At 36.4% G+C, this 25,766-nt stretch overlaps 1 protein-coding gene across 1 annotated transcript; it reads left to right on the forward strand.

Annotated features, from left to right (window-relative positions):
- The first annotated feature begins 911 nt into the window (after positions 1-911).
- Positions 912-25,708, forward strand: pitpnab (phosphatidylinositol transfer protein, alpha b). Its single transcript, XM_079599529.1, has 12 exons — positions 912-1,089; positions 8,050-8,080; positions 14,871-15,016; positions 17,239-17,330; positions 18,596-18,603; positions 18,855-18,929; positions 19,030-19,113; positions 19,187-19,264; positions 19,394-19,504; positions 21,146-21,268; positions 21,830-21,914; positions 22,838-25,708. The coding sequence occupies exons 1-11, from the start codon at positions 1,073-1,075 to the stop codon at positions 21,875-21,877; spliced, it is 813 nt and encodes a 270-aa protein (XP_079455655.1). The 5' UTR covers positions 912-1,072; the 3' UTR covers positions 21,878-21,914; positions 22,838-25,708.
- Positions 25,709-25,766: the final 58 nt, after the last annotated feature.

Raw genomic sequence — 25,766 nt, forward strand, 5'->3', positions numbered from 1 at the left:
CCTAGTGTTTAACAGAAAAAATAAAATAAAAATCTGCATAGTTTTGTGAAAAAAAGGAAAAAGATTACGGTATATTAGGCCTAGTAACAGTAAGTAGGCTAATATAGATTTTTTTTTAGTGGGCAACAATGAGCAATCATTTAATGCAAATATTTTATTTGTAATATTTTTATACAATATTTTTTCTCAAATTCTATAAATGAGTAAATCTTGAAGAATGAATAAAATTACATAGCTGCTGTTATCCCTTCATCATCATATTTGGGTGCCCTTAAAGGGACAGAATACAAACAAACACACACACACACACACACACACACACACACACACACACAAACTCCCTAAAATCAACTGGCATCAATAGGTTTGCTGAAAGTCTATGACATTAAACGAGTATGATGATCTGACTCATTATTAAAATTATAAATCAGATTTTAAAATGCTCAATTAGGATTAGTCCACTGCAGAAACAAATAGCATACACTGGATCAGGTTTTGAAATATAAACAGTGTGAATGGGAGACAGTAAGTGCTTTGAGAAATGCTTCGCGAGGGCAAATCAGAAGAACTACATGAAAATAATCGGATGGTGGGATCCGTCTCCAGATGTGCTATAAATAGACTGCACCAGTTTATCGTTACATAATTTGTGACAGATTGTAATTTGACTGGTATATATACAGCAATGCGACCACCAGCTGTTACATCAAAAAATAGAAAATAGAAAAAAATAAAAGCGACCACTTCAAAGTCAGAAAATCCATCAACGGTCGTCCCCGTAAAAAAAGAAGAAAGAAAAAAATAAAAATTCATTAAACCTGACCACGATTACCCCCTCCTCTATGACGACATCACTCCTATGTCACAGCATCAGGGGTTGTCGTTAACGCCCCCCTCGGCCTGATCAGGAAGTGAATCTGTGGGAAATAGAAAAACGGTCCCTAGAATGACATAGAAGCGGGTGAGGTGGGGTAGACCGAGACACCGGGACTAACGCAGGACTCGACACCTATTTGGATTCATCCAGGTGCAAAACGACGTAATCGCTGAAAGGCATAAAGCACCGGAGAAAATGCTCATTAAAGAATTGTAAGTGCAGCGTTATTTTTGATCTGATTGTAATGAGAGCATCCTCTGTCTGTTCATGCAGCGCAGGTACCAGAGGCCATGGCGACATTGTAAACTTGACTTTCTGACAGTTCACATTTAAAGCCCTTGATCGCAATTATTTTTCATGCATTTCATAGGCTACACAAATGGCTTTTAGTGATATTTATAATTTTAGCTTGGCCTACTATACACTTTATATGTGTTTAAAACGTGTCTGTGACGCTTTGGCTGGTGCAATTAAAACGTTTTCCCTTGATAAGAATTCTCATTAATCAATTAAACGCTTTTAAGAGGATTTATGGATATGGAATCGAGTGAGTTTAATTGTTTCTTCATTGTGTTATTGATATGCTCGTGAAGGTGAAACAGACCGAATTGAGCACACCGCGTTCCGATATTAAATGGCGCCTGTGTATTTAGGTATTTATACTAATACTTTCAGAAATATCCCGTTCATTCATCACCATGTGGCATTGCAATGCGATAGGCCATATTCACATTTTCAGAACAACTGGATCCGTTCACCTTGCGCATGTTTCATTGAACCGCGCGACTAACTATAACTTGATAATACTCCAAACCTCCCCCGCCATTCACCTTTGAAATATTAATAACCTTTATCTGCCCACAAACAGAAGGTAGCCTACCGTCAGAAAGGTCACTGGAACCATTTGAGGCTCTCTATTCATCTCAAAACTGTGCAGTGCGATATCACATATTTTCTGATGTCCCTGGTGGGAAAAAAAAAAACAAAATAAATCAACCTGGTCTGTTTGTTGGTTTTACATGGGGTTTGGTTAGTGTGTGAATTGTTGAATAACTTTAAAATAATTTCTGTCAGTAATTTTATGGGAGCCAGGTTGTTTTGGCGCCCCTATCGTCAAACTATCGCAAAGACGTTTTCAACAAACTGGCAAATAATTTTGTTATACATTCATGAGATGTAAAACCACCGTAATAAAGTGTAAAACATGACAGTAATTTTGCTATGCCTATTTAGCGATCGAGCAGCTGTAGTTATGGTTACTCGCGCAAGCTGAATTCTGTTCGCGTGCGTTTCATAGCCTACTGTTCACATTCTGAGTAAACTTCTATGGTTACTGTGTAAACTATAGGGCCCGTTCTGGTTAAGCTGGGAGTTGTTGACCAGTTAACACAAGCAAACCATCTTTTTCCTCTCAACAGGGAATTCAAGGCTACGTTTTAAAATGAACTGAAAAGGGAAATGGTTTTAAAGCGACTCTCAAACGCAGTGCATATCAGGATTCTCCTAATGTTTGTCCTTCTGAAATACCTCTTTCTCTTAAATTCCGCTGTCGAGGTGTTCTTTCGTACATGAAAGCGCACACACACGTCTTCGGGGTGACTCAGACACGAGCTGAATCCTTACAACGCGACGCATGTAACAAGGACGCGCCGCTGTATTATCATCATCTGTCATACACCGGCATCTCTCTGACGTCACTTGTAACCACGTCATGGAGGTTTCGAGAAATAGAGAGGGCTCTGTAGAGAACGAGATGTCCTTTCTATATAAAAAAATGCAGCATATGTAGCTTGGTTTAAAGAATCATGAATCACATAAAGAATCATATTTTGGAAACTAGCCTACTGCAATAACAAACCAAATAATAACAATTCTCACGTTTATTAAGAGGAGCAGGTTCACTTGGCTCTAAAGTGGATGCTTGTAAGTTGTACACCTCAGGTCCCTCAGGGTTTGCTGTCCATGGTACTTCATGCTTCCAATAATGCACTAAAAATAACTTTCAACACTAAAAATACCCTCGGGTGAAGAATTAGAATTGGAATGCGGTTTGAGTTTCAGTTTTTATCAGTTGTATTTAATGCACCTTACTGTCATATTTAAAATTCAAGCTTCATTATTATACAGGCAGCTTTTATGACCTCATATTTGAGAGATTCATGGAATATTTGTTGTTTTAAAACAACAGTCGCGATAGTCTTTTCCTCGCCTATTGTGACATTTATCCAAATGAAAAATCTTTTCGTATGAGAAGTAAGGCAGGACTTTTGATTATTGTCATTTGCTATTGCTGTGATGTCATGTGAGTGATAGGTTGTCCCACCCTCATGCCAGTATACACGTCATCGGAGAAGAGAAGAGAAGAGATGTTGCCTAAAGAAGTTATTTTGATTAAAGATTACGAGACCACATGGGCACATTTAAAAAAGAAATAAACTACATTTAAGGATTTTTGTGCTTTTATTAGACATCAGTAGGCTATGTGAGCTAAAGCAGTGACCTCTTGTTCTGTGTGTCTCTTACTCACTTTCCTCTGATCCAGTTTACCTTCAGGATCCAGACACAATGTCTGCTGGGTCTACTGATCTTATCTGCCATAAAATACCTTTTTAGTCACTCATGCAGGGGCGTAATTTGTGGGGGGGTTGGGGGGAACTTAACCCCCGCAATATTTAAGTCTATGCATTACAACCCCCCCACAACCCCCCCAATGTTCAAACCAAATCTACACCCTTGCACTCATGCCTCAACATCATGGCAATTTTACAGATTATATGGGCGTTTCTTCAACTATGATCACTTCTAGCCTGTGAAATTTTATAAAATAAACTCTCTTAAAACACTTTCCACTATCTCACTATAGTTTAATTAGTCTCACTAACAATATCCAACATATACGTAGATTCATCACACTTAACTATTTCCTTAAAAACATTTTCTTTCCTGACATTTTCTCTCCTTGTCCTTACTAAGATTAATTTGATAGCTTTTATGTATATCCTCCTAAATACACACAATTAAATAATATTTTTACACTTTGACTTTATTCAACAAAATTATACCTTGACCTGAAATTACGTTTAACAATAATAAAAAAATTGTGTTCATAAATGATTTTTTCCTTTATTTTATTCACACATCATGTCTCATTTCAATTAAAGTTCTGACACTGACAACTGAAAAAACTTTACCAGTGGAAAAATGGTTGGTTGGCAAATGATGCCACAACTGCGGGATAGTTGTAATTTGTGTAAAAAAAACACTTTTTCACACAATAAATATCAAAAAGTTTTATGATAGTTTAACTTTAGATGATCAGTTTTAATTTAATGATTTAACTTTAGATGATCATATAGTTTTAATGCAATGATTAATATTTTCATAATGGATTTCCATGGTTTAAGATTGAAAGTCTGGCTTTAGGACAAGTGTGACATAAAATGTATAAAAAGCATTAGAAAAGTTCAAAAAATGTATTAAGAAAAAATGTACCTTCATAAAGGAAAAACATAATATATAAAGAACACATTAGTATGTCCTCATCGCTGAATGCAGTTTATTTGGCTATATAGTAAAGTAAAGAAGCTGACCTTTTCTCTGAATCTTGAATTTCAGAATCTATTTGTAAACTTGATTGTCTTGTTACTGAAACAATAAGTAAAGCCTGTCTTATACAGCGAAATGCAGCCATGCAGGCAAAGGCATTTATAATGCAGAAAGTAGCCAGGGTGTCATCGAGTACATGAGACACCGAATCCACCATGGTGACCGATAGTCCCTGTTCAGGACACAGGCAACGCTCCGGAGGGCAAGGTGACTCCTGCTATTAGCAGATGCTAACAGAAAACAGTAAAAACACACCTGTGCGACCACAGCGTTTGATAAATGGTGAGACTTCACACTGAGTTTATGAAGCATCTGATATATGGTGAGGACAAACTTCCCTCAAGTACAAAGGATTATATAAAGAAAAATCAACCTGTTCATAATCAATATTTTTTTACTTGTTTTCCAGCAAAAATATCGAATTCATCATAAGCATATATTCTAATCAACGTATGAACTTCTAGCCAAATGTCTTGTTGTACATGTCACCATGAAATACAAATGGACCATTTTACATTTTTTAATGGAATATTGCGGTATTATTTATAAGTGATTTAACCGTGCAGACTGTGCACGTCATTAATTAATTGATCTTTAATCAAAATAACTTCTCATCCCCCTTGAGGCAACGCATCTTCTCTTCTCTTCTCTGATGACGTGTTTAGCTGGACAACCGGTCACTCATATGACATCACAATAGAGTGCACCACATAGGGTTTTCTTAAAATCATGAATTGAGAAATAAAATTTTCCTTGCTCTTTTGACATATAAGAGGTCATTGTACTATAGAAATATCCTGTAAGTTTCAACTTCCTCGGACCAAAAACAGCTTTGAAACTAAGCTTAGAAAATTACTCGTTTTGGATTTTGTCACATTATTTCCATGTAGTGTGACGAAAGACCGCCTCTGCAGAACAAGATCAACGCCTACTTCTACATCATTTCCTCTTTAGCCCCGCCCACCAATGCATGTCAAGTAGCTAGTAGTAGTGCGGCCTTCACTTGCTATGGGAATAATCGTAAATACGAATTTCCTTGTTAAAAAATGGACATGAACAACCGCTCAAGTTGTGTTTACCACTGGGAAAATTTTGATACCCAAGTTCCCGAGTTTGTGCGTTCCCTAAACTTTAAACATGGCGGAGGGGAGAACGATTGTTGCTGTGACTGGTTTTCTTTATTAGTTTTTTCCACTACAGCGCCTTGTTTTGTCGTTAAAGTAGTGTCAGTAAGACACTGTTCGTTTGTTCGCTTCATTTTACTGCAAATTCATTTTTATACAAGGCACAGTTCGACGCAGGCTTTTCAGAGAGAAAAGATGATGCAGTGCCAACTACATTGGATCCGACAGTAATGTCGCAACACACAAGTGTGAGTAACAGTGTTTTTACCATGTGTCACTATTGCTTTGGCTGATACAGATCGTTTGATATGTACTGAGTATTTCAACTGTAGCGCCGCAGTCAAACTGTGAATAGTTTGATTTGCTGTACTTCCCCTTTGCTTCGGCATTTATGGGGTTAATGCAAATGACAATGTAGGCCTATACGTTTTTCACTTTATCAAAATGGATAAACTATGAATAGCCTAAGAACGACAGTGTGAAAAACAATGGTACATTCATTCATAATTCCATTTACACAAAACACTGTAAGTCATCTTATGTCAATTATAAATGTGGTAACTCCAAGTACTTACTTACTTTAATACGCAAAACTGTTACCCAATCATAGCAATGGGCGTTTACTTCCAAGTCTTGAATGCGGTACGCCTATCAAAACAGAGTGTTCGAAAGAGAGGTTCAAAAACAGGATTAAAAAAATAGCTTATTCTAAATTAGGATGTTTTTTTGATGTAAAAATCTTGATAACATTATAAGTGGATATCGGAGAATATTGTATATATATATATATATTTTTTTTTAAATTGCAGTTCATGACACCTTTAAGTCATAAGAACCAATTTATCCAGCAACGAGGTGAATCATAACTTTGCAAACTTTGATTTAAAGCAAAAAAGAAATCGTACACAAATACAAAGGTACAAGACTGTGTACTTAACGGCTTTGGTGAGCGAAGGAACTACAATCCCGGCATAAAGCATCGAGCATAGCATAATCAAATAAAAAATGATGGAGAAATATAAAACTACTCATTTAAAAATGTTGACTTATACTGTATATATATATACACATATTTTAATATGTATAAACAAATACCGGTATTACATTTTTGAGAGCGTAGGGAGATTACATCATTCGTAGTGAATAGGGAGCATTCGTTTTGCTTGTAGCGAGACTCTGATTGGTAGAATTTTCTGTACAGAATCATGGGTAATATAGTTTGTCACCACATATTATGATGTTAAACATGATAATTTAAAAAAATAAGTTGAAATAAACGGAGCAATTCAAATAGGGTCCTCACACCATCGGTGCTCGGACGCTAATAATGCAGGCCGACGGCTTTAACAAAATCATATAGGCCTACTACCATTGATTAACAACCTCGTAGCTCACTGTAGGGTTGTCTTGAAAGGTTTATAGGTTATCGTTAAAAATCAATTTCCTTATGGAGAAAATTAATGAGTTTTTATTTTGGCAACCCGACTGTTGCACTCAGCGCTGTTGCACAGCGATCCAACGATCCAGTAAATTTCCGATAGACTGAATCAAGTCCCGTCCTACATTTTCCCCATTTTGTTCGAGAAGCTGATTCACTCACATATGTGTCACAACAGGAAAAGACTATCACAACTTCCGTTTCATGCCGACTTTAAAGGTGAACCTGGTCCTTGACCTCCTAACAAGCTCATGTTTCCCGTCAGAGAATGCCTCATAAGTCTGATGTAGACAGTCCTGAGGTGTGTGCGTTCATGTCATAAGGCAAATAATGAGAGAGCTGTGCTGGAATGGAGCGCAGTAGTGGTATTGTCTTACTCCTGAGAAGTATTGATTATATATGCAAGCTGCACAGAGTTTGGTACGCTGCCAACTACCATCCAGAAACATCACACAGATATTGGAGATGCTCTTAGGTTTGCTAATATGAACGGATTCATTTTGTATTATGATACTTTAGGCCACTATATATACATTTTTTGTTGAAGAGACAAAACTGTACATTTCTTGTCTATTACCACCCACTGCTACTTATACCAACAACGGAAATAAGCGCAGTTACAATAGCTAAATATGTGGGAGAGCGTTGCTATAGTGTGACGATATTGTATTGCAATAGTCGATACCAAAGTCAATATTATCGGATCTTTATTAGTGTGTGTGTGTGTGTGTGTGTGTGTATAACAGTTGTAATATTTTTTACAATATTACTGTTTTTGCTGTTTTAAAAGCTTTCATAAACATTAAAAGAAATCATACCAACGCCAATATATATAGGGGTGTTGCACATAGTACTTTTATTTTAAGAAATTGTCAAGATAATGGCAGAAGTAAAACTCATCCTATACATTGCTAGAAATGTTTTAAAGATGTAACCACATGATAAAGCAAACCTGCTCATTATTGTTTAATGTAAAATAATTTGTTTCTCTTTCTCTTTTGCAGTCGAGTGATCCTACCGATTTCTGTGGAGGAGGTAAGTGCAAATTGAGTGTGTGTGTTTGTGTACAGCACGCTGTGAACGCTGGTAATGACACTGATCTCAAACATTGTTTTGGTATGTGTGTGCGGTATCAATCGCTGATTTGCATGTGTTGAGTTCGGATGACTCAGTCTTAGCTCGCTTTGACAGCAGAAGAGTCACGATGTAGTTTCGTGATGCTCTCCATGTGCACTAAGCCACAGATCACAGTCGTTCAGTCACTTATGAGTCATTTATCTCAGCAAGAGGATGAATCTTTCTTCTCTCATGCTGTTTGATACCATACAGCTTGTGCAGAACCACTAATGCATCACTTCTCTTAGTGTGTGCCAGCATTAATATCTGCTTTTGGCCTAGTCAGCAATTCTCACACTTTGCTTCCTCTTCGTCTCTCATTCTTTCCTCTGCCCAATTCAGACTGAGCATTCCCTGTGTCTCCCAGTCTCCTCATTTCCCATGATCCTCTAGCGTGTCATTCTATTCAGTGATCTGGTCGTGAATATCTAACGAGTTACCTGATGCCAACTCTTTCTGCCTCTCTCTCTCAGCTTTTCTCCTCGTCTAGCCTCATGCACATTTGTGATCTGTAAAAAAATAAAATTCAGATTTCAATTTTATGTTTGGGTTGGCAACAGAAGTGCTATGTATGATGTCAGAACCTGGAAGTCTAATTCACAGCAGGTTCCTTTTAGATTTCCCTATGGGGTTTTATAGTCGGTTTTTCAATTTATAAGTAAAATAAAGCCATCAAAGAACAAAACGTCAAAGTCTAGCCAAGTTATGTTTACCACAGGCTTAATTTTACACATAAAATCCATTATAAAACCCCATAGGAAAATCTCGAAGGAACCAGCAGCGAATTAGTCTTCCGAGTTCTGATGTCATACCTGCACCACTCTATTATAAGTTATTTTGTACATAAAAGGTGCAGTGATTTTTGCACCACAAACGGCACCAATCAAAATTGCAGTCTGTTTTTCTTGAACAATGGATGACAGGAGTGTGGATGATGGAGATCACTGTTTTGGCAGGTTTTGCAAATATTACACACTGCACCTTTAAGATCCAGTCACATGATTAATCATCTCATCACATACAGTAAATCACCTCAACTGCTTTTATACTACCTGACTCTAGCTGTTTATGTCTCTTTAAATCATGTCCTTATCTACTAGTATCTTTGGAGTTTGGACCTAAATGTGCAGGTGGGATCTGTCCTGGGGGACAACCCCTCTCTCTGGGCTGGATTAAGCAAATTAAAGGGCTGCTTCAACCTTGTGAGGGCCCTCTTTTCATCTGCTCTGGTTTTTACATACCTCAGCATATTCCGCAAAAAAGTACCGTCAGCCAAGATCCATTTAGATTATAGTATAATTAGTTCTGTCACATAAAATATGTCTAGGACGAGACATTTTAATATAAGACCTGTCAAGTCAGAGCCTCCTCCTAACACCCAGTGGGAGTTTAAAAGGTTAAAAAAGACTTTTGCATTGCATTGATTTCATTAAGACAGCACAATTAAATGGATGTTGAGCAGACTGGATTCAAATTGAGTTGAATTAACCAAGGGTGGGTGAACATATCTAGTTTCACTCTTTCATCATCATTTGAATTGATCAGTCTATTTTCGGTCAGAGTAATGACTGATTATTGTTGAAATACTTAGCATGAAGGGATATCAGCTAAATATGACTGGCTGCTTGAGTGCCCCTTTCCTAGAAAATGATCCTTTAAGGAAAGTCACTTAATTTATAAAGGTTGATCCATAATTCATAGAGGTTTACTTTGATCTTGATATGATCTTGCAAAGTATACATAGTTTGACTGTCACTTCAGTATTTGTAAATGCTGTATAAATTGTGAAATATACTATACAAATAATATAGTATATATAAATAATTAGAAGAACAACAAAGTGCAGTAAACGGTAAACCTATTTACTCAATGTGTTTATTGTTAACCTATTTTTCCCAAAGTGTAAGCCTTGCACATTCTAGTTAAAAATGCCCGCTCTTACATTAAAAATAACATAGACTGAGTAACTTACATTTTAGGACCAATTTTGTCAGTGTATTTTAGATTAGCCAATGTAACAGTCCAAAATTAAGTCAAAGCAGACTCGTGTTCCTCAGCAACACACAGTGTTGTTTTGTCCCTCATAGAATCAATTTTAAAACGAATCAGTTGATGAATGATTCAATTACTTACTTGTTTCTTTCCTAAATTAATCAGCATTTTGACAAATCGTTTGACTGAATAATTCAAACTCATTCATAAAGACACTCACTTGTTGCCAACTTCTGGCACTACTAACTAAAATAAACAAATAATGTGACAAAGTACGGTAACCATTTGTTTTATTTATTTCTCTTAAAATATCTTTATCTTTATTTTTATTTGTAATGATGATGACATTTAAATGAAAAATATTAGATAAATAGACATATTGGAGAAAATAAAGTTTCTTAGATTGCTTGAGTAGAAAATATCAAGGATAAAATCTTGAATCCACATTTCAAGAACAAAGAATCATGATATTATATTAATTTGGCCTCTTGCTGCAAATTTTGACCATCTGTACCCCCCATCTTCATAAAATTCCCAGAATCACCACTGGTTATTAGTCTTTACGGTTTCGGATACAGATAAATGACAATGACTGGCACATTCTTTTGAGCGCTGAGAGCAGCTCTTGTCAGATAAGCTCACATGAATTAAAGCCTTGATCCTTCATCTGCCTTCAGGAGCCTTAAAGTTTTATTTGGCGGATGTTGTTTAAAGCAAGAGGGCAAAGTACTATTCCTGGAGTCCATTCATTCAGCAGGGAATGATGGATTAAGAAAGCTTACTTGCTTAAGGGGGCAGCTGGGCAGTTTATGCCCCCTTGTGACACTCCCTTATTTCCACTATTTTTTCCTCTTCCTTGTTTAGAATCATACACACACAAACACCATAAGCTGTCTGTCAGTGTAGGCATGCTGACGCGTGAGACATCCTTTCTGTCTGTTAGCCTGTCGATTAGTCTGAGCTCACATCTTTTAGCCTGTCCATCACCGTCAGTGGACTATAATCAGGGCTTAACCAGACTTTCTTATAGTCTACACATATCACATGCTGTTCGTTCAAAAAGATTACAGTTTTATGCAATGTCACTTTAAAAATAGATATATGGCACACAAATACGAAAAGTAGCACATCCGCTGCAGACGAGACCCTGTCCGATGCTGTGTCTGCCTGTGTGTGTGTGTGGTCTGCAGAGTTAGTGGGATGATGGTGTGTGATGTAGGTTGGATTTTCATAGAGTGCTGCAAAGTGACGCATACTGCTACTGGCCTCTGATTGGTTGAGAGGAGGAGAGGAGAGACGAAGTCTCTGATTGGCAGAGGAATGATGACACTGCATGTAGAGAATCACACTCTACACAGGGAGATCTATCTATCTATCTATCTATCTATCTATCTATCTATCTATCTATCTATCTATCTATATTTGTCTCTCTGTTAGTCTATCTATCACCTGTATGTCTGTCTGTGTCTAATGAGTGCCACCTCCTTCACCTCCCTCTCCTTCTTTTCACCATTTCTCTCCTCTATCTTTCATTCTATAACTGGTATAGGCAATCTGCTCTGTGTCGTCATTTTCTTTCTCCTTTTCTCTCTCACACATACACTTATGTTATGTGTGATGGGGGGGGGTGTGTGTTTAGGGATGAATACACGCATTTAGACAGTCAGGCTGTTTCTAGGTACGATTCTGAAGGTGTTTTAGGCTGAATATCTGCTGCTGGCTCAGCTCAGACTCTAAATGGAGGCTGCAGACATTGAGCATGTGTGTCAGGACACTAAATCTCTCAGTTGAACACATCTACCTCACAGTAGACCCATTTTACTAGAAAATATCTGCAGATTGTCTCTTTTTATATTGTCATGACCATTAAAATTTGAGGGCATGTGCCAAGTTTTTTTTTAAATGATTTATTTTATTTATGCAGTTTTATAATTTAGCTGCACATTTATTGTATGGAATGGCAGAGGGGACCCTAGTTGGAAAACAAAGTAATATATTTAATATTTTTAAACCATAGATGCAGAAAGTCCCACTATATTTATGTATGAAATAGTGTTTGGAGGCTATTACGTGGATAAATATTGGAACTGTAGCTTCCTGTAGTTCAAACAGTATAGCGTTGGCGCTTGCAACGCCAAGGTCATGGGTTCGATTCCGAGGGAAAGCAAGAACTGATAAGAACGTAAATGTGTACATTGAAATGCAATGTAAGTCGCTTTGGATAAAAGCGTCTGCCAAATGCATAAATGTAAACTGGAACTCTGCCCCCCTTGAAAAAATCTAAAATGCTTTAGCTATGTCTAAATCTCTAGTTCAGTTGCATCTTTTGCAGATCATCTGCTGTAAAGATACAATATGTATTTTTTTACACGCGAGTCCTTATTCCTTTATATCCAGGGGACATTTAATTCTACCGAACTACCCGTGAGTGCTGAATTACTAGTACACACACAGGTCAGTTTATTAGACGAGTGAAACTTGTGAGGGTAACGCAGCGCTGTTTCACTTGGTCTAACGTTACACTATCACACTAAACTGCATTCGAATGTGTTGAAAGTTTTAATGTTATTCTATGTGTTAGTTTGTTGGCTGTATGAGACATTAGAATAACATACAGATCATATTCTAACATACAGATCATATTCTAACATACAGATCATATTCTAACATACAGATCATATTCTAACATACAGATCATATTCTAACATTTCATCATGTTGAGCTATATAACATTGATTAGTTTTATGTACATTTGCTCACCTGTCTAATAAAGTACATACAAGAGCACTGTCGAGTCTAAGTTTGTCAAGGACGTGGAGCTATCGGCATCTCGAAAACGCCACGCTGATATTGATCCTCGTTTTAGTTCTCCTTTTTCCCCCAAAGTCTGCTTGCCATGGTCCATAATGTTTGAACGAAACAACAACAGTGTGCAGATAGACGTTACGCACTACGCAGTTGTCCACGTCTGTCGCCATGGTTACTATGGCAGTACTTGAGCGGAAACCAGGGATAACGCGGATATTACGTCAGTGACAGGCGACAAGTGAACAGGGATTCCGGGATGGACAATTATTTAAAATTGGAATTTCTCTGAAATAAAAAATCTTTTTATCTTCACAACTGCAGGAAATATATCACACAGTGCAAGTGATTTTTGGATATTTTATTACAAAATTCTTACATATTGTACCTTTAAATGAAAAATTAGCATCATTAGTATCATCAGCACTTTAACGACACGTTGTGTTATGTAAATCAGTCAGTAGGCTAATTATATGATTCTGACGCTAAACGTACTTCATACACGAAAATGAGTGAGATGTTGATACATTAACGGCCCGGGGGTGCATTTCCCAAAAGCATCGTCAGCCAACTATGGTCGCAAGTTCTGTCGTTATCAACATAGTTCAACGAGTCGGTGTTTCCCGAAAACATAGTTCTAACGAATATTCACAAACCGCATCGGAAAGTTGTGTGGTTTGAACGACAGCTCTTGACCTGTGGTTAGAAGCATAGTTTCTTGTTTGCATGACATGTGGACTTCATAAATCCTTGTCTTGAGCAAAATAAGCAAGCTGACATTCAGTGCAATTCTTTTATTTAGAATACATACAAATGTAATTTACGTCTTTTAGTTTGTCAAGAGATTTAAAGCACTGTTTTTGAAGAGTGCGCATGTGCGAATGTGCTCTACCACGTAAGAACGAGCCTATGATTTAATCTGGAAATAGAGAAAAATAACTGAGAAAAATGTTAAATAGTCCTCAGATGCCATGTCCGCAATTTATAGCAAAACATCTAGCATTTATTCGATCTCAACAGATTAATTAAAAGTAGTTATTACTCCACCACCTGTGTGACACCATTAACCAACCTGGTTGAACGACCAATTTGCGACAATATATGGTTTCGGGAAACAGTCATGACTAGCTAGTTGATTTCTTCAACGATGCAACGTATTATGGTAGTTAAAAGTGCTGAAACAACGATCTCCGATAATTGAATTTGGCCTGCAGTACCTATCTCGACCACTAGTCATTAGTCACTAGTCATTCTTACAGATTGCACCTTTAAGCAGCGAGTTACGTCGTTGTACTGGAAACACACCCCTGATGGATTCAGTTCAGTGTAGGATTCAAACTGCTTACATGTATTTTTGAACTATTCATTAAGTCATTCGGAGTCATCGGTTTAAGATCTTATCAGACTATAAGTCATTTGATCAGGAATTGGACTAAACTGTTCGCTTAGATTGTATTTCTTGCAGTTATTTTGCTGTATTTTTAGTGCATCACATTCAATTCACATTCAAGTCTTTTTGCAGTTTTTACTTGGTATGGTGCTGCATTGCATGTGTGTGTGTATGTGTGTCTATATTCTAACTATATTCTCTACAGGATTATATGTGATTAAGATATGAAAGAGGCCATTGTTCTTTGACCAATCTGTTTATTCAGCATAGATTAACAGAAGAGGAGGGAAACACACACACACACACACACACACACACACACACACACACACACACACACACACACACACACACACACACACACACACACACACACACACACACACACACACACACACACACACACACACACACACACAGAGAGAGAGAGATAAACAGGAGAAGCCAGGATTAATATACGACAGTGTTCAAATATAACTGAAATATAACATTGTGGAATGTATGTATTTCTCTGTCTTACAGTATCAGGTCGGGCAGCTGTACTCCGTAGCGGAGGCCAGTAAGAACGAGACAGGTGGAGGAGAGGGTGTGGAGGTGTTGAAGAACGAACCCTACGAGAAAGATGGCGAGAAGGGACAGTACACACACAAAATCTATCATCTGCAGAGGTACTCACACTTACACACACCCACATAAGTGTATTAATAAAATGTGCTAGATTATTGTTAACATAAAAAAAATAGGTTCATCGTTTACACATCCTCACATCGTTCCAATAAACCAGTATACTGTAACCAGTATGATCTTTCACAAGTTTAGCTAAATATCTTGGTTATTTTGTCATTTTGTGGGGTTAGGTTAGGTGCTCAACTTTACCTCCTAGGGTTGCCTATTTTCACTAGAGAAATAGACGATCTGGCCTAAAAACAAGCCTAAAATAAGCAACCCCTGGTTTTGGGTTGTGGGACATACACACATCACACAGTCTGCATAGGGACTCCCTTTAAAAGGTATTTTGTTCCAGTTTTCTATTATGTTCTGCCAAAAACATGGATCGCTTTTATTCTTTAAACCGTTTCTAGTCCCATTCAAAAACTTCCTTCTACTTTCCTGGCATGTAATTCAAAGACCAAATGACAGATCACAGCACCACTTGTATAAATGAACTGAACTAAAAGGATGATTTCATTGTCCCCAAAACTCATGAGACACGTAAACTCCAGGCACTTTATTTTCCCTGGCTAAATAAGATGTAATTTACAAATATAATATGTATGCATTGATGGCTATCAATTGTATTAAGACATTCCTTACTGTTGCATCAAAAGCAGCTTGTAATGGCATAAACATGCTGAATCATATTACTTCAGATGGCAAAATGGACTGGCAAAATATTTTCATTAACAAAGTTCGGGAGGACCACGTTGAGATAAACTGTTCCACAACAGTTTTTTTTTTTTTTTTACTGTATATAATATACGCATATTTTATACTATATCTGATTATAAGTAAGTGTGAACTCGTGGACGTAATCTTTAATGCATGCAGCTCTGGCATGAATAAGAGCACCATCTCACTGGAAAAGAGCACAGACTTACATACCTTTATCACCACAGCGCAGTCATCAGGGACGCTGCTGGCTAAATTGATGCCCTAAGCAGATTTGTATTGTTTATAGTTCTGATGTAAACACTGATCTCTACAGTAGCGATCAAAATCACTTTATGAAAGTAACATGACTCTTCAAATAAAGATTATATCAATTTCATCGTTACACCAGTAGGTGGCTACAAGGGAATGTTTAAAAACATGTAGGCCTACTTTTCATTGAATCATTCATTCAAGAGATTTGTTAAATTTTTTTAATTCACCCAGTAGTAAAACATGTGAAGTCTTTATGATTCATTCATTCACCATTTTTAAAAAAAATTCAAATTAATTAGATATTTATAAATAGACTGCATGGATTAACATACATGTTATTTTGTTAGGATGTCTATTCAGAATCGAGATCTCTATTTAAAAAAAAAGAAAAGGAAAAAAAAAAGTGATTCTCAATTTCTCTAAAATCTTGCATCTTTTGGCCCTATTATTAACACACCTCACCACAGATGTAAAGATAAATATATTTATCGTAAATGTACCACACATATATTTACCGTGGTTCAAAATGCAATGCAGAGGACATTACAATAATTGAAATTGCATAAATTGGGTATAGGCTACATTAGTATCAAATCAGAGAGGTACGTAGGTGGTGGTCAAATTATTATCAGCGTTAAACACGTTTATTAATCTCACCCATTAACTTGTAAAAATATTAAGTTTTACAGGTTTGTGAACATGCCTGAATGCACAGAATTTATCTTAGCCTTTTCTTTTTCTTTTTCACCTCTTTTGTCTCTTTCTTTTTTTTTTTTGAGCAACAGAGTTGGTGCTCTATGCAAACTGCGTGCTACTCTGCGTATAGGGAGCAGCGGTACTTGTAGTCTTAAATTTTGTCCTATGAGTGCCAACCATTAACAAGCCCAAAAACGCAACTGTATTCTGGAAAGAAGCCCAAAAAACACAACACGCAACTGCCAAAATCTATAAGTGACTATAAGTATAAGTGAAAAAAACAACAACAACAAGCCCACAGTTGCTTATAAGCGGACTTGGCAACTCTGGACACTCCCCTGGTCTGTTATTGGTCAGAATTACAGATAGCCCCACCCCAAACACACACCATTGGTTAAGCCACTGTTGCTATGTAGATCTGGTTAAATTCCTCAAACAAACAGAGCAATTGGTTGGAGAAAGTATTTTAAGAGAAAAGAGACGCATGTCACTTTAAATGTGGTATTTGTATAAAAATAAATAAAAATCTCTTGCATTCTTGCTTTTTCAGTAAAGTCCCATCGTTTGTACGAATGCTTGCACCAGCATCAGCGCTGAACATTCATGAGAAAGCTTGGAACGCCTACCCATACTGTCGCACAGGTAACACACACACACACACACACACACACACACGCGCGCGCGAAAAGCCTACTTTTCTTTTCATGTGCTCTTTGTTCCTCTTGCTTTCTTATTATTATGCCTTCCTATCTGTTTCTCTCTGTTTCTCGGGCACTGAATAATTCACAGTTTGAGCTGAGAAGGAGTGGGGTTACAGCACAGGAAACTGAGAATATACTGACACATTCCCTTCACATCATTCTCACAGCCACATATATGGCAGACTCCCCATTTTCTGAAGTCTGTTCATCAAGATATTTGTAAATCTTGTTGCAGTGCTACAGTTTTGCTTTTGAATAAACTGTAAAGAGTTGATATGGCAAGTATTGAGTAGTAATACATTTTTTAATAGTTTAATATTACATTTACTAAAAGACAACATTATTTGTCTGATATCTTTTTTGTCCAGTTGTCCTCTAAATCTGTACGTTTTCCAGCCAGCCATCTGTCAATGTCAAGGTGTCTACAGATACAGTAACATTGTAGTGTGTCAGTGATATTCAATTAAGCTCCAGCTTCTACATTTCCTTCACAGGAAAGGTCCAAACATCGGTTTCAGGAATCAATATGAAATTTCAGAAATATTCACGGCAAAAGTTGGCAACCTTAATACCTTGTAAGAATAGGAAATAATACATCTTAAAGTTGCAATGAAATTGTTGTAGTGAGGTATATTTTATTTTGTGTTGTGACATACATCTGAGTGCAAAGTTGAGGAAATCAAGTTCAAATTCAAGATCAAGACATTTTGATAAAGAAAATTTGATGTCAAATTTCTAAAAATGAAACATGCATGGATGAAATGTTTGCAATAGGATCGATAACATGTATTTGTAGGGTCAATTTAAATTTTGTACTTTAAACTAGTACTTTAGACTTTTAGTATTTAGCATTGTCTATTCAAGCCTGCTTTCAAATATAGAATCACAAAAAAACCCTGATATTTTAAATCAATTGTTTAAATTTATTAGTTTAATTGAACAGAGATCATTAATGAGTTGATTTATTGTTTTTCACTAATTTATTGATTTATTGTGACTGTGAAACCAAAAAATTATGGGACCAATCTTGAGTTTTGTTATTGATATTATTTGCAGTGTTTTTGCTTCCAGGTTAAATTCATATGGACTAAGATGAGATTAAATATAATTAGGAATGGTCTTAAATGAGACGTGCTGTTTTCTTGAACAGAAATGGTCTAATTTATCTCATCTTTCTTTTCTAATGCTTGTCCTGCATCACTTCAGTAATCACTGTAAGTATGCACTGTTCACAAGTATACACACACTTAAGACTTTTTCTAGTACAACCTGTCATATGACCGAACAAACATGTTAAACATGTATATGTATAGCACAAGCTCATACAAACACTCACTGTTTGAGTGAAAGACAAGACAGTAACTTTAGCTGCAGTGAAAGGAGAGAAGACGTCAATGCAGTCGCTCTAAAGTCTGTTGATCAGTTATAGTTCTATCAGTTTGCTCATTGATTATCTCTGTCTTAGAATGAGTATATGAAAGAAAACTTCCTCATCAAGATCGAGACGTGGCACAAACCTGACATGGGACAGCAGGATAATGTGAGTATCGTAAAGTATGATGTTTGTGTGAACGCCACAGTTTTGTGTAAAAACCTGACGCTCATGTTTTCTAACATGAGTGTTGCGTTCATCTGTATAGGTTCACGGTTTAGACCCAGACACCTGGAAGAAGGTAGATGTGGTGTACATAGACATCGCAGACCGGAGTCAGGTGGAGCCAAAGGTGAGCTTCACTTAGATAAAATAGTTACCTTCTCCAGTTACTTTCTAATATAATCAGTGTCATCTCTCTGTAGGACTATAAACCAGAGGAAGACCCCACTAAGTTTAAGTCTGTAAAAACTGGAAGAGGGCCGCTTGGTCCGGATTGGAAGGTATCTATAAGCATCCTTAATGACTGTGTACTGGTATTCAATTTGTTTAAATGTGCATGCTTGATGTAGTGGGAAGCTTATTCATTTGAAATGATGTACAAGTGCTTAATGGATTTTGGATCTGTGTAGAAAGAACTACCTAAAAAGACAGACTGCCCACACATGTGTGCCTACAAACTGGTTACTGTCAAGTTCAAGTGGTGGGGCCTGCAAAACAAAGTGGAAAACTTTATTCAAAAGGTCAGTGTGTCAATTTTTAACATGAAATTAAAATGAATCATATTTTCTGTAAGGACTTTCTTTGGCCCTTTTTTCACCTGTCATAAAGGCTTTGTTTAGACAGGCAGAATTTTTCTTAAAGGGATAGTTCACCCACATTTTTTTTAAATTAGCCCATGATTTACTTACCCTGAAGCCATCCCAGGTGTATATGACATTATTCTTTCAGACAAATACAATCAGAGTTATATAAAAAAAAATCCTGGCTCTTACAAGCTTTATAATGGGAGTGAATGGGTTTTTGTTTTTGGAAGTCCTTCAAAGCGCATCTATTCATGATTAAAGTGCTCAATGCGTCTCCGGGGGTTAATAAAGGTCTTCTGAATTGAAGCGATGCGTTTGTGTAAAAAAAAAATATCCATATTTAAAACTTTATCGTCTAAATAACTAGCTTCCGTGAAATGGCCGTATGCATCGATTTGAACTTGACGCACAACGTAATGACGATCTCGGTTGCCCAGTCCTGTTTGTTTGAACCGCGACTGCGAGAGTCGTCAAAGCTTACGATACTCCTACATCCTACGTCATTCACCATCAAGTGTTACTCTTTTGGTGCAAGTCCACTTGCGTTCGGCCGTCTGCCAGAAGCTAGTTATTCTAGTCTATAAAGTTTTAAATATGAATATTTGGTGAGTAAATCATGGGCTAATTTTCATTTTTTGGGTAAACTGTCCCTTTAAATGTATTTATATTTTAAGTAAAAAACCCACACAAAATCTGATGTTTACCAACCTGATCCAAACCACAATTATATGCTCTACCAATGAAGGGTTTTTGGGTCAGTAAGACTTTTAAAATACTTTTATTCTGTAAGAATAGTTATTTAATTGATAGAAAGTGACAGTAAATATATTTATAATATGGCAAAATATTTCTGTTTTAAATAAATGCTGTTTTTTAAACTTTCTATTACATATACAGTTTATATATATATATATATATATATATATATATATATTAAAACAAAATAATAACAATACTGTAATAATACTGTAATAATAACAATATTTTATATATTTTTTAAAATCAGATAATACTGAATACTCACCCCAAACTTTTGAATGGAAATGTATGGGTTAGAATCTATTTTCTGTGCATTTCGGTAAGGATAGTTCATACAGAAAAAGAAGCCCCCTCATAAATTTTTGTTCCACATATACAAATACAATCAGTAAATACAGTTACCATTAACTTATATAACAAGCATGTTCTTCAATTCCTGATAAAATAAAGTTCTATTCTATTTTTTTTTAATCGGTTGTGATTGCCATTTCATGCTGACTTTAAATGAAGTTCAAAACGTAGGTTCTGAAAGAGCCTTAAACATTCAGTCCTGTCAATCATCATTACGAGCGTACTATATAAGCAGCAGACACCACGTCATCCCATTGACAAATTCCTCCTCCTCCCCTCTCCTCCAGTCATCTACTCATCTACTCCAAGGACAGCAAGCCAAGTTAGTTTACTATTAACCTTCAAGGTTGAATGGGCAGGCAAACTAGTGACATCGGCATTTAATGGCATCTTGTGGACTTCAGTTAGAAGAACTACACACAAATCCTCTTCCAAAATGAACTATGTAACTCTTTCTTCCTTTAACAGCAAGAGAAGCGCCTGTTCACTAATTTCCACCGGCAGCTGTTCTGTTGGATTGATAAATGGATCGAGCTGAACATGGACGACATCCGCAGAATGGAGGAAGACACCAGGAGGCAACTGGACGAGGTCAGATGAGATGCCCTCCAGCAGAATTACGTTTACACTGTCTTTGTCCACTATAGAAAATCATTCCTGACCTCTGTTGCTCAGAGATATTTTTATTGTAGAATTTAACAGAAGAGTACAGACAATTGAATGTATTTGTTGTGAGATTGAGTTTTTGTTTATGTTCTGTTGTCACATTCGGCCCGCCACACATTTTCCCACAGTGCAAAGACAATAATACACGTAATTATTCAAGGCAGATGAATAATTGAATGTAGGTCATAATGAGGTCCAGTCGCTTGTGAACAAAAGGGGCAGCAGAATGAAGCAGGTCACAGTTCAGCGCTCTCAGGTGCCGTCCGGGGAACGAGTGACGTCATGTATTGGCGGCATCCCTGGTTTCTCACACTTTAAAGGACTATCCCAGAAATCAGTGTCTCCTCCTCGACTCCCACAAGCGTTCCGTAATCTGTAAATCGATATGACAAATCAGGATAAGTCCTTTAGCCCCTTCCTCTTCCGCAAGGAGTAATAATCGACTTAGTAAGCACACATGCATCTTTCTCCATTGCTGTCTTTCAGATGAGAGTGAAGGATCCAGTGAAAGGAATGGTGGCTCTTGAAGACTGAGGCTGCTCTGTGTTTCTGGATGCTGCTGTTCAAAAAGGTAATTCACGATCTTTAGCGCCCCCTAATGTCATTTATCTAACACAGCAATTGAGAACTGAAAAATAATGTCATATTTCCTAGTATATGGACTCAGTAAATTAACATGTTTGCGCTAATATACTATAATACTAACATTAATTATGTTGCACTTTACATGGTATGTACAGTGTGCACATTTTGTGTATGCCTAGAATACTCCCACAGTGCATTGCACTTCAACTTTCATTGCTATTGTGATGCATAGACCGGATGTAATTACAGCCACAATCTCTATCTTGACTTATTGTTTGATTGAACAAAAATTATATATTTTTTACAAAGGATGTAAGAAAAATGTAAAATGATCGTATGTATTTTCAAGTTGATAACCGTATGCCGCTTGCATTGTGATAAAGGTCATGTTCTCATGTACAATAATGCAACAAAGTACTGTTTGAAACAATAATGGTGGAATAATAATATCCCTTTTATTTTTTAACTTTTATTTATGATATCTATATACGATATAAAAATATGGTAAATAATGTAATATTGTGAAATATTATTACACTTAAAAATAACTGTTTTCTATTTTAATATATTTTTTAAATGTAGTTTATTCCTGTGAAGCAAAGCTGAATTTTCAGCATCATTACTACATACATGATCCTTCAGGAATCATTCGAATATGCTGATTTGATGCTCTAGAAACAATTTAAAAAAAAAAATCAATTTAATGCTTCCTTTTTGAGTATAAGTATTAATTTCTTAAAAACTACAGTTTAAACGTATTGACTCCAAACGTTTAAACAGTAGTACTGGACAGTATTTAGTAAGTAGCATATCAGTAACATAACTGAACACAACTGTGGTGTTTAACTTTTAAAGTAACTGAATTCTCTTGTTTTCTCTCTCTCTCTCCTGTCATTGAATCTCTCTCAGTTTCGGTGGAGACCGGCAGCATCTCTTCCCTCAATCGAATCAAAGCAACTTGTCTTTTTAATCGTAATCAGTCCTTCATCCAGCCCTATTCGTGGCCGTTTGTCCTGAGTATCCTCCATTTCCTCCTTTCAGTCTGACAATGGAGCACATTGACTAGTTAAATAAGCTATTACTTGTCTGGTTCAAAAGTCATGCCCACTTTATGAAGTCTACCTACTTTATACTTATTACAGGGACGATCAGCAGTTCGTCATTTATGATGTCAAATCATTATATTTTAATCTGGAGCTCGAAAAAATTGTGATGACAACAAGATGAGTTTAATGTTAAGCAGATGATATTTGTGTGTGGGTGTGTGTATATATATATATATATATATATATACACACACACACACATATATATATATATATATATATATATATATATATATATATATATATATATATATATATTCAGAATAACTATTGGCAGTGGAGTTATTGTGACAGGTGTACAAACAGGGTTTTTAAGTGATTGTTCTCCTATATTTTTTGGCGGACCAAGACGTTTTTTTTTTCTGTTTTGTTTTAATCAAGTAATGAGTTGTTTTTGTTGCTCTGTTTTACTTTTACTCTACCCACTTTTAAATCTATTCACCAGCTGATCCAAGCTGTGAGTGTGTCTCTTTATAGTAGTGTACAATCACAGTCCCTTCATCCTGACCCTTATTTGTAACATGCATTGTGGATTCGTCTTGACTGGCAGCTGCTTGGTTAAAGCTTCAGACTGCAAGTACAGTTCATATGTTAACGCAAAACAGATGGTTTATTATAAGCAGCGCAGCATTGCTACATCAAACAGTATCACATTCTTGAAATAAGAAGTTAAAAGTATTGTTTTGTTTGTTAATCAGTCAATATTAATGGTTTTCATTGTCCTCTCTTCTCATGCATAATTGCCTTGTGTTTGATAATGTGCTATTTTGCTCAAGTTATTTTATTTATTTATTTTAATAAAAGAACAGGTGTACAGTAGGCGTAGCTCGCCCACTCTCAGCTGTTTTTGATTGGTTTACAACATCAGGTTCCGCCCTCTTTAGTCAGTGTCTCGACCGTAATGAACAGGACGTAACGCTAAACCTTGACATCTTTCATAAAAGGTTTATTTATTTATTGAAACCTTTTTAATCTATTATAGAAAACGTTACTTTTCCTGACTATTCTGTCACTACCAGAAGTGGTGCTCATGGAGGATATTCATAAATGTGTTATTTATTTTCGTTTCACCTTTATTTTTTATTGAAGGATTGATTTTCTTACTTCCCCTTTTATAACTTATCGTGAGGATAAAGATGCATTTATCCAGATATTAGCAATAATACCTCCTTTCACAAAACCTTCCAATCAACATATAGCCTACATGATGTGAGATAGTGACTTTAGGAGTGTAGTCCACCCCCTCAGAATGTCGCGTCCTAGGACTTTAATACAAAAATACTCTCACTTCCATTTGCTCCTAGTTTTATTGATATGGAATCGACTAAGGAAGTTGAAATCGGTTGCGTATGGGCTTTTAAAGCAGTCTTTTCTTAGTAACGTAATGTGTGTATGGATGTATGTGCGTTTGAAGTTCTCAGTGTTTCTTGTTTTCGCGTGAGGGACATCCAACATGTAACTAAGACAAAAGGTTTACACCCTTGTGTTTCTTTCAGCCAATGCTCAGGACCCATGATGTAAGATCGTCACACCTAAATTCACTCTGACAGAATTATGTCGAATTCTTAGGAAGTGAATGCAAGTAAACATTTACCGTCATAATACAACCACCGATACACCAGAACTGTGTTGGTCCTGAGTCTAATCAAAGTGATGTATGGATTTATGTATTGAATTGTATATAGTATATAAATAAATGTAGATGAACACATCAAATATATATAACTATAAATATAGTTCCGACTATCCTGCCAGGCTACAGCCTTCCATCAACTCAACCAGAGCCAGCAGTTTAGTAATGGCTGGATGTTATCTGGGTGAAGTTACTGTGTTCTCTTTATTTTGCATTGTATGTTGTTGTAGGGAATTATAAACTAGATTATATGTGATTTGAACAATTTATAACAGAATCTTCAGATAACCCCGCCCATCACTGTTGCTGGCTCCGCCCCTCGCCGCTACTCTTTGGCAGGATGGTGTCTAAATATGTTTTCATTCATTGATTGTTGTTGTATTTTTGCTGTGAGCTGTAGAAATCTCCCACTTTCAAATTGCTTTCAAAGCTTACACTGTGAACGAAGCCACGTTTATGAGCTTTGTGCTTGAGAAAAGGCCCTTTTTGGGGGGTTTTGGTTGCCATTCTTCTCTCAAGAGACTCGATTAAAACTTGATCAGTCTAAGTTGTTGTTTGAATGACAAGTGGCGTATAAAAGGGAACTATCCACATGAACTGTTCATCAACAGTTGTTACCATTATGTGAGGCAGATTGTGATAAACAGGACTTTCTCATAGATATGTTATTGTTAGATTTCACAATTTGTTGTCGAAATTAAAACCCAATGATTCTAGAAATACAAAAAAAAAAGAATTATGAATTTGTTTTCTTTCACCTCACCCTGTCATGTTATTTGTTTTTATTTATTTATTTATTTTACTGTGAATTTGTGCCTTTTGTCATCTTATCTTCCAATAAAACTACATTGGAGATGTGAAAAAATAAATAAACTTTTAAAAAGTAGTGTTTCACTGGTTTACATGTTTTTCAGTTTTAAGAATACTTCTCAGATAATGTTTTTTTCTTCTTCCAGCTGTTACCCTAGTGGTTAGTGCACGTTCTGAGCTGTGGTTGCTCATATAGGTGACGTGAGTTCGAGTCTGGCTTGCAACATTTTCCAATCTTTCCCCCTTCATTTATTGTCCTCATGCAAATAAAACCAATTTCCATAATTTC

Source organism: Phoxinus phoxinus (genome assembly GCF_949152265.1).
Source record: "Phoxinus phoxinus genome assembly, chromosome: 23".
In the NCBI taxonomy this organism is placed as follows: domain Eukaryota; kingdom Metazoa; phylum Chordata; class Actinopteri; order Cypriniformes; family Leuciscidae; genus Phoxinus; species Phoxinus phoxinus.

Excerpts from the sequence above, each read along its gene's own strand:
- pitpnab (XM_079599529.1), top strand. Across the intron at positions 15,017-17,238 it reads AAAATCTATCATCTGCAGAG|TAAAGTCCCATCGTTTGTAC; the intron begins GTACTCACACTT and ends TTGCTTTTTCAG. Across the intron at positions 19,505-21,145 it reads TGGAAAACTTTATTCAAAAG|CAAGAGAAGCGCCTGTTCAC; the intron begins GTCAGTGTGTCA and ends TTCCTTTAACAG.